Below are 9,970 nucleotides of genomic sequence, written 5' to 3'. Positions count from 1 at the left end.
TGACTCGCGGCGACCGCCCCAGCTTGCCCCTATGGTGGATTCGTCTCTTCATATGTGTGCATGTTGAAAGAAATGTGTTAATAGGAATCAACTAGTATTTAATTTCATACTCCCTCGGTTTCTAAATATTTGTTTTTTAAAGATTTTAAATGGACTACCACATACGGATGTATATAGACATATTTTAAAGTGTAGATTCACTCATTTTGTTTCGTTTGTCACTTGTTGAAATCTTTAGAAAGACAAATATTTAGGAACTGAGGGAGTAGAATCCATATCGCCGTCGCAACGCATGGACAATCATGAGGTAAAAGAAAATTGGCTTAAGAGTCGAGGTGATGTGATGCTTTAAGTTTGGAGGGGTTAATTATAAAATCACCTCATTTTACTCGCTTTTGGCATAGTTTTTTGAGGGAAGTGCACGGCCGCGCCAGCGAAGAATCTAGAACAGAACACATAGCCTCACGAAGGAGAGGAGCGAGGGATAAAATCCTTTCTCTCCGACGCAAAGCCAGCCAGCGAGCCAGCGAGGGGGGGAGAGAGAGAGAGGGGGTGAGGTCGAGGCGAGCGTCGACCGGTCGTTCGGTGTGAGGAGGAAGAGGAAGAGATCGCCGGAGAAGAGGAGGCGGACGAGAAGAGATGTTTCTGGTGGATTGGTTCTACGGGGTGCTGGCGTCGCTGGGGCTGTGGCAGAAGGAGGCCAAGATCCTCTTCCTCGGCCTGGACAACGCCGGCAAGACCACCCTCCTCCACATGCTCAAGGACGAGGTCTCCCTTCTGTTATTTCGATCTGTAGCCTTCCTTCTCTTCCCTGGAAGCGGAATCTCATCTTGTCGTCCTTTCTGCTTGCCGGCGATTCTTGATTTCGTCTGACTGGTGTGTTTTGTGCTTCCGATTGGATGGCAGCGGCTGGTGCAGCACCAGCCGACGCAGTACCCGACGTCGGAGGAGCTGAGCATCGGCCAGATCAAGTTCAAGACCTTCGATCTCGGTGGCCACCAGATCGCCCGCCGAGTCTGGAAGGACTACTACGCCAAGGTTACCTTTGCCTCTTCTTGCTGTCTGCTTCTTTGCCTATGGTTAATAGTTCTTCTTTGTGCAATTGCTATGAGATCTCGACGTATGGTTGATAATTCTACTTTGTGCAATTGCTTTGAGATCTCTGCAAGAAGTAGCTCTTGTACTGAATGAAACCAAGAAATCGAGTTTAGAGACATAAGGAGTATTTAGGATCAGAGGCATGCATCTGAGTAGACAAGGCACTGTGGGCATCTTGTCGGTAGATCAAGCATAATTTGTCAATATAATTTAACATCTTGTTCGTTACTGAATGTCATCATTTGAAGACACCACCATTTAGCAACCGGGAATGCTGCCAATGTTGGTTTGTGATTGTAGCCAACTGTTCACTGTGTGATTCTGAAAATGCCACAAGATATTTTAGCTCTGGTATTCAGGCCACTATGGTCGGCAGTAGGCCAAACTTGAATGGGGTGGTGTAGCTATGTACTAGGTTTCTATCCAAGCAGAAAACATAATAATGGTTGTAATTGTAGCCACTTTAACAAAATTAGTGTTAAGTGCTACTATTATTCAGATGATAGATGGCCAGATAGTTGCATGTATTTTCCTGGCCAACCTAAACTTAAGAATGCTTCCTAACATTACTTTGCAACAACCATATGAATCCAAGGGAGAGAATCTGTTTCCTAGCGGAAGTTCCACCGGATATACCACATTCACCAAACTATAGATGTTTATAGCCAAATCATGTGTGTTCTAGATTTGCTGCTATTATCAAGGAAGCGCATAATTCCAGTACTTCTTAGGGGCAATTACCCAAGATATGTATCACTGTGTTTGGAGAACTTTCCAAATGTACAACTCAATACTTTCCACTTTACCAACTACCTGAAGACTGCGGTGTTTCCCTATTGTTTGAAAGTGGTACTTGTTCCTGTTCTTCCATAAAAACTGTTTAGTGAGCTGACATCACTTGCGGGGTTTACATAAAAAAATTCAACTGGGGGATGGGAACGAGACAACTGACTGTACTGGTATTTCGAGAGTTTTGCTCCAGTCAACGGGATTGTACATTATATTGACCTCTCCTTGGGAGTATTCAGCTATCTATCATGTCTTCTAGGCATATTTAACCTGTGTTCACCAAAGGTTCTTGTAAAATTACATGCCTTACCTACGTTAAGGCATGAAGTTAAGCATTCAAATAAGGTTTGATCATCATTCCCATTTTTCTTTAGGACAGTTCTCCTGGAAATGAAACTTGACAATGTAGCTGTTCACATGTTTTTAACTGGTTTCTGGGCTCCAAACAATACCTTTCCAAATTCTGTTATATTTTTCTTCGAGAACACATTACTCTTATATCTTCTATTCCTTGTAATACCTGTAAAGTTAGGCACAACTAGTTTACTATGGTCTCAGATGTGCTGATGCATAACTGTTGAAGACTTAGCCGTATGAATTGTGTTCTATTTCCTGTGGACTTGGCATCTTATAGATCTAGAAAATTCTTGTGTTGTGATGTTAATCGACTGGGATTTTATTTTTTACGGTGATCGACTGGGATTGTTAAAGGGATAATATATCAACCAGCAACAAGGCTGAGATCTATCAATTTCTGGTGCTTGTAGCTTTGTTTCTTGCCGGTAATTTTTCTGTTACACTGTTGCCATGCTTGCTCATTGAGATTTTAAATAGATGGAATAGAGTAGTTACATGTAAACATGCAATCCTCTTTAAGGCTGACATGTATGGACAATGCGCTCTGAATGTTCAGCCGTAATGCATAATGCATGTACTGCACTAACCGCAGTCTATAAAGTGGAAGTGATCAAGTGAGATGCATGACTAATAATTTATTTGAGTAGCCTTCTCTAATGTGCATCAGAAGGTTCATGTATTTCTTTAGTGTTGTTGGTTCTGCGCCTCGAGCCTATTCTTACTTAAATTATTTATGTCCTGATTGCATCTTCTGTGCAAATACCAGTGTATATGGATTACAGGGTCTACAGTACACCTGATATGAGTATTGATGTCTACAGGGAATTTGTGCTTCAATTTTTTATCTAACTCCTATTTGATTGCTCCGAGGGAATTTTCATAATGTGACAATGTTGGAAGTTTGATTGAAACATTACAATAGGAGTGTGATGCATGCTTTGTTATGATCACAGACTGTGTACTTTTTATATTTGCTTGTTAATAGGAGTGAGTACACATAGAAAGTAGTTAGTCAGCTAAAGCTCTTCTGTCCTTGGTATGTGCTCCTCTTATTAGAGTTGAGTATTCAAGTGACTATGTGCAGCTTATCTGTCCTTGGTATGTGGCTGTTAGGACTTGGATACTTAAGTCAAGTGATTATTGGCAGTTCTGTCATGAACTAGTTAATAGCTTGGATGGGCTCTCTTTGTCATTTTCAGTTTTTTTCTTTCCCCATACATAATTAACATGCAAATGTGTCCAGGAATGCATACTCTTCTAGCCATTTGGATAGCAGAGGTGAAAAAGAAAAACACCATTTTACCCCGAAGTAGTCCATAACGAACAATTTCACACGCTGACACTATGCCATACTGCCATCTTTTGTGCTTCTGCACTGTTGACATATCTGTGTATATCACAAGGAAATCCTACTTGGACGACTAACTGTTAACAAATACAACTTGTGAACGCTTCTATTATCTTATCGTGAAAATAACATTTGAACTGCAGTGGAGTGGATTCAGATTTTCATGTATTGCAGAAGCATAATGGAAATGACTGTATATCACTCGGAGTTTACTCTAAACAGATATAGTCTGCTGCCACATTTTCGCTTAGTTGGATACTGCCCCATGTCGTAACCATTAGTAGTAAACTGTGAATTGTTTGTTAATCTGGGCAGTTTAATTTTATGTTGTCGTGTGATTCTGCTGGCTTCTTCTAATTCCTAATCTGTCTGATAGGTGGATGCGGTTGTTTACTTGGTGGACGCTGCTGACAAGGAACGGTTTGCAGAGTCGAAGAAGGAGTTGGACGGCCTTCTTTCAGATGACTCCCTAGCGAATGTGCCTTTCCTCGTACTGGGTAACAAGATCGACATACCTATCGCAGCATCCGAGGAGGAGCTGCGCTACTACCTTGGGCTGAGCAACTTCACCACTGGGAAGGGCAACGTGAACTTGTCGGATTCAAATGTGCGGCCCCTGGAGGTGTTCATGTGCAGCATCGTCCGCAAGATGGGCTACGGCGAAGGTTTCAAATGGATGTCCCAGTACATCAAGTGAAGGGCCGTCCTGCTGTCCACTGTGGCAGTATTCAGGTCCTGGTTCTTTTGCCCGTCTCCTCATCCTTGATGCTCTGGGGAAAACTGCTGCTGTAAGAAAAGGTTTATCTTTGTGATAGGGAAAGCTTGTAAGTTGACGATAATCCTAGATATATGGTCGCGTAAATTTGTTTGAGTGTTCGTGTGTAAGGTGATTTTATTAGTTACAGTGTGGTTGCTGGGATCATTTGTAGACTATGGGAAGTGTCTCAGCTATTGTAATCTGTCATCTCAGTCGGTGAAATGTTTGTTACTACCAGCTTAGAATATGTTGGTGAAACTTTTTGAGCAACCCTGCCCATCGAGAAGTGCGCCGAGCCTTGCGTTTGCTCAGTTTTTGCTGTGTGATCCGTGTGATCTGAAGTAGTCCATCCGTCTCTTTTTGCTCAGTTTTTGCTGTGTGATCAGTGTGATCTGAAGTAGTCCATCCGTCTCTTTTTGCTCAGTTTTTGCTGTCAAACACTTACTTACGGTGCGGTGGTGATGCACCCTGCCGTCGTTTTGGCCAAACCAGCGGCTGGCGATGCGTGAAATTGACCTGCAGCGGTGCGGAAGCAAGGTCAGCAAGCAGCGGCTGTGAAAGAGGAAGAAAATAATGAATCAATCCGATGGGTTATGGCGAGGCGGTGGCGTTTCACCTTGATTCCGGCGACGGATGAACGGCCTGGGCGTCGGGCAGAAGGGCGGCGAGGGCCTAGGGAGGCAACGCGGTAGCGGCGGGCGGTCGCTAGCGAAGAGACATCGACAGGGCATAGGTGTGAGATTTTGCTCTGAGCAGTAGCGGTGGATGAAAAATAATAGGACGCCGCTAACTGCCACACGTGTGGGCGTTAAGAGATCTGCCCACACGTTCTGTGTGGTGCCTAAGAGGACCAGCCCACACGCCTGTGTGTGGGCAAAACAACTAGCGCCCACACGCCTCTTTTTTCCCCTCCCGGTCCCTCTTACACGCGTGCATGTGGGCAAAATAGATAACGCCCACACGCCCGGTACGTCAGGCCTCGTACCTCGTGGTCCCGCACGCCCCACGTGACACTTTACCGCGCGCCCGCAGTTGCCATGGACCGGACTCTCGTCCATGTTCGTTTAAGTGCAGTTGCCATGTCGCTGAACTACGGTTGCCATGTCGGACAACTACAGTTGCCATGTTTGCTCAACTGCAGTTGCCATCTCAGGTCAAAGTTCCAGATTGCCATTTTTTTTGGACAACTACAGCTGTTGCCATGTGTGGTCTGGTCTACTGCAGTTGCCATGATTTCAAAACTTTAGGAGTTGCCACCTACTAACACTAGGCAGTTGCCATGTAGCGCTACAAAAAAGGCATGGCAAAAAAACATGTTCGGGTAAAAGAGAGAGTTGCCATGTGCTCACAAGCACGCTAGGGCAGTTGCCATGTAAAAAGAAAGAGTTGCCATCGGCTTACGTGCACGCTAGGGCAGTTTGCCATGTACCATGCAAAATAATGGCAACTGACATGTTCGGGGTAAAAAAAAGAGAGTTGTCATCTTCTTGCAATCACACTAGGGCAGTTGCCATATACACTGCAAAACGCATGGCAACTGGCAGCTTGGGGTGTGGGAGAGGAGGCGGGCGTGTGGGCGAGATGGCAAACGCCCACGCACCAGCCCTTGTGCGTGACTGAAAACTGGTGTGTGGGCGAACTGCTAAACGCCTACACACCGGCCCCTCCGTGTTGTAAAATGGATGTGTGGGCGACCTCTCTCACACACCACACACACGCCTTATCCTACGTGGCACATAAAATCAGTCAAAACGTGCCAAGATTCGTGCAGATACTGCTGGACGGCGATGGAGGCATGTGGTTGAGATGGCTAACGCCCACACGTGTGGGTGTTAATATTTCCGAAATAATAGGGGTAGGATAGGCACCGGAGAATAATGTTTTTCTTTTTGAGCCGAATTGGCGGGAGCTCTGCCTTTGCATTGATGATAAGGGATTTAGAAAAGGGAGTTACAGTTGCCCAGCCGGCGTTGTCTATACATGAACAGCAGTTTAAAGGACTACATCCACTAAATCTAAGGGGGTGTTTAGTTCAGGGACTTTTTAGTCCTAGAGACTAGAAAAAGTTTTTAAAAAGTCCCTAGGAACCAAACGGGAGGGATTTTTTTTACAGGGACTAGAAAAAGACTCTACTAGAGAGTCTTTTTTGATTAGTCCCTGGAACTAGAAAAAGTCCTAAGACTTCTGAACCAAACATCCCCTAAGTCAGCTTTGATCATGCAAACAACAGCATCAGGATTCGATGCGGAGTTGCGAAAAATGCGGCGATTCCTCTTATTCCGTAAGTGCCAGGCATGATAGGCAGCAGCGACAGCAATTTGTTTCGGTCCAGAGGCAAAAGACAGCCACCACTCTCTCTGGTTGAGATGAAGTGGGCTGATTGGGCAGACGCAAGCTGAGGCATCCGTTGGCCCAGCTTAAACCATGCCTCCGCGCCGAAGGGCATGTACAGACTAGAGTTGGCCTAATGAGTGTGGTTTTCTTAAGTGGTCCCTCCGTTCTTACAATGGGGCAGAACCCCCTCCTGCAAGAGCCAACAATTTTATGCCAAACATTCTTGTTTCTATCTTTTGCGCTGAAAATCCATCGATTAGGTGAAGAGAGTAAATAAAGCTTGTCGTACGGCCAACGACGAACATTGCACCTGAACCTGAAGCATTCACGAAGCCTGAAGAAGAAACGGCCTATAAGAAGAGATGGAGGGAGTAGACCACCACCACCATTCTATTATCAGTACAGTCCAGCAGAAGTGTGGTTGCATTGCATCACAGCAATGCAGATTGAGATCCTGTATTATTGCAACACCCAACTTGCTTACGTTCTTTACTCATCTGAAGAAAGCCAGCCATTCATATCCATGCCAAACAAAGCCGTAGCCATGCACTGAGCAAGGCCTTATAATTCGCAGCCATGCACTGAATTAGACCGACGTCTTATCCTTAACATCCTTCACCGAGGCATTATGCGGCCGGTCTTATCCCTGCATCCTTTGCTAATTCAGCACATTAGCGTGCTCTGAAATCCTGCCTGCGAGACAAGGTTTGGAAATAGAAGGCATGCAGAAAGGGAAGCGCGCACAAGTTGGTCAGGCGATCGAGTTGAGAGTCGATTTTTGGCCTGGGGCTCCTATCCGAACCATTGACGATCCCCGACACATGTCGACCTCGCAGGCCGTCTTCTCCTACGCATCCCGGGTTCGCATGCAGGGCAAGCAAAAGGCTTCGTCTGGACCCGAGAAGACCGAGACAGCAAGAGGATCCTCAAACAGCAAGGTGAAGTCCCGTTTGGAGTCTGCGTTGCTGGCTTGTGGTGATACAACCCAACTTTTCCTTCTCTCGTCTATAAATGAAGATCAGTCCGAAGTTGCATGCACTTGGGTGTGGTTTGGATCATCGGAGGCCTCCGTTTTTGCCACTTGAGTTTTTTTTTCTCGAAAAGGATCTCCCCGGCCTCTGCATCAGAGCGATGCATACGGCCATCTTATTAAACCAAATAAATAAGTTTCAATAAGGTCTCAAAGTCTTCAACTGGAAAAAGTGAAAAAAAAAGCTCACACAGAGCCAAAATGGGCTAGAAACACAAACTAGCCAAAAAAAGGACGCCACAACCGGCTGGCTAAAGATAGATAGGAAAACTAATTGTCTATCATATTACATGACCGCCATCCAAACCGGTTGAAGATATCCCGAGCTACCATCTCCCATCAGATAGATCCAGTAACCAAACGCTCCCTGGCCTCCGTCGAAGTGAGTAGCGACCACGAACGGATCAACGCCGTGGCTCTGAAAATAATCTGCAAAAAATAAATGTGTGTTGTCCTGTTAAAAGCCAAATCATTTCTGCAATTCCAGAGTGCCCACACCAAGGCGCAGACTCCAACACGAATATGTCGCGCTAACTCGGGCTCTACCCCATTAAGCCACGTTCCAAATAACGTGTTGACTGAACTCGGTGGAGTAATATTGAAAGCAATATGGACCGTCCTCCATAAAACTTTGGCTAGCGGGCAATCAAGAAAAAGGTGTTTGATCGTCTCATCCCGATCATAGAAACTACACCTAGTAGGTCCTGTCCAATTACGCTTTGTCAAGTTGTCCTTAGTTAAAATAACTTGTTTATGGAGAAACCACATATACACTTTGATTTTCAAAGGGACTTTGACAGCCCAAACATGTTTGGAACTAGGAATCGAGCTTGAATTGATAACATCAACATACATTGATTTAACTGTAAATACTCCCGACCTAGTAAGCTTCCAGCGTAATTCATCGGGTTGTTGGGAAAGCTGAACGTCCATCAGTCTACTTACTAGATGTAACCATTCTTCCCAACAATTACCCACTAACGCCCTTCTGAACTGAATATTAAGGGGGATCGATTGTAATACCGTTGCAACAAAAACCTCACGTCGTTGAACAATACGATACAAAGACGGGTATTGGATGGCTAAGGGTGCCTCTCCGAGCCAAGTATCCTCCCAGAATCGCGTGCTGGCACCGTCACCAATAATAAACTTTGTCCTATTAAACAAGGAAAGCTTTACTTTCATAAGCCCTTTCCAAAAGGGTGAACCAGTCGGTCTTACCGTCACCTGAGACAAAGTTTTGGTTTGAAGATACTTGCTACAGAGGATTTGCGCCCAAGTGGCGTCAGTCCCACTTGATAACTTCCACAACCACTTGCTGAGAAGACATCTGTTCTTAACTTCAAGATTCTCAATCCCAAGACCCCCTTGGTCTTTCGGTCTACAGATGATATCCCATTTGGCTAAACGGTATTTTCTTTTTAGCTCATCACCCTGCCAAAAGAAACGCGATCGATAAAAGTCCAGTCTTTTCCTAACTCCAACTGGGACTTCGAAGAAAGACAAAAGAAACATAGGCATACTCGTGAGAACCGAATTTATCAGAATTAATCGGCCTCCGTATGACATGAGCTTGCCCTTCAAGCAACTCAGTTTCTTTTCAAATCGGTTCTCGATGCACTTCCACTCTCTGTTTGTCAGCTTACGATGGTGGATTGGTATTCCTAAGTAGGTGAAAGGCAAAGCCCCCAAATCACACCCAAACAATTGCCTGTAAGCCTCTTGTTCATCATTGGCTCTACCAAAGTAGAACAACTCGCTTTTGTGGAAATTAATCTTTAACCCAGTCAATTGTTCAAATAAGCATAACACCAGCTTCATATTTCTCGCTTTTGCCAAGTCATGCTCCATAAAGATGATTGTATCATCGGCGTACTGGAGGATGGACACCCCTCCATCAACGAGATGGGGCACCAGGCCGGCCACTTGACCAGCCTCCTTAGCCCTTCCTATCAAAATTGCCAACATATCAACTACAATGTTGAACAAGATAGGGGACATCGGATCTCCTTGTCTCAGGCCCTTTTGTGTCTGGAAATAATGACCAATCTCGTCATTTACTTTAATTCCAACACTCCCTTTTTGCGTATATGATTCAACCTGGCATCGCCAGACTTCATCAAAACCTTTCATACGCAACGCCTGTTGTAGGAATGGCCATTTTACTTTATCGTAAGCTTTCTCGAAATCCACCTTAAAAATAACTCCATCCAATTTTTTCGAGTGGATTTTATGGAGTGTTTCATGCAGGACCACC

At 45.0% G+C, this 9,970-nt stretch overlaps 1 protein-coding gene across 1 annotated transcript; it reads left to right on the top strand.

Moving 5' to 3' along the window:
- The first annotated feature begins 377 nt into the window (after positions 1-377).
- Positions 378-4,619, top strand: LOC109769108 (small COPII coat GTPase SAR1A). Its single transcript, XM_020327846.4, has 3 exons — positions 378-768; positions 907-1,038; positions 3,969-4,619. Exons 1-3 carry the CDS (start codon positions 640-642, stop codon positions 4,287-4,289), a joined length of 582 nt encoding a protein of 193 aa, XP_020183435.1. The 5' UTR covers positions 378-639; the 3' UTR covers positions 4,290-4,619.
- Positions 4,620-9,970: the final 5,351 nt, after the last annotated feature.

This window comes from Aegilops tauschii, chromosome 3, assembly GCF_002575655.3.
Source record: "Aegilops tauschii subsp. strangulata cultivar AL8/78 chromosome 3, Aet v6.0, whole genome shotgun sequence".
Taxonomy (NCBI): Eukaryota; Viridiplantae; Streptophyta; class Magnoliopsida; order Poales; family Poaceae; genus Aegilops; species Aegilops tauschii.
The sequence above is the reverse complement of the archived record's forward strand: the minus strand, read 5'-3'. Positions and strand labels throughout refer to the sequence as shown.

Bases quoted from the DNA above. Each gene is read 5' to 3' on its own strand.
- LOC109769108 (XM_020327846.4), top strand. From the start codon at position 640: ATGTTTCTGGTGGATTGGTTCTACGGGGTGCTGGCGTCGCTGGGGCTG. The intron at 769-906 runs GTCTCCCTTCTG...ATTGGATGGCAG, and splicing joins TCCACATGCTCAAGGACGAG to CGGCTGGTGCAGCACCAGCC. The intron at 1,039-3,968 runs GTTACCTTTGCC...TCTGTCTGATAG, and splicing joins GGAAGGACTACTACGCCAAG to GTGGATGCGGTTGTTTACTT.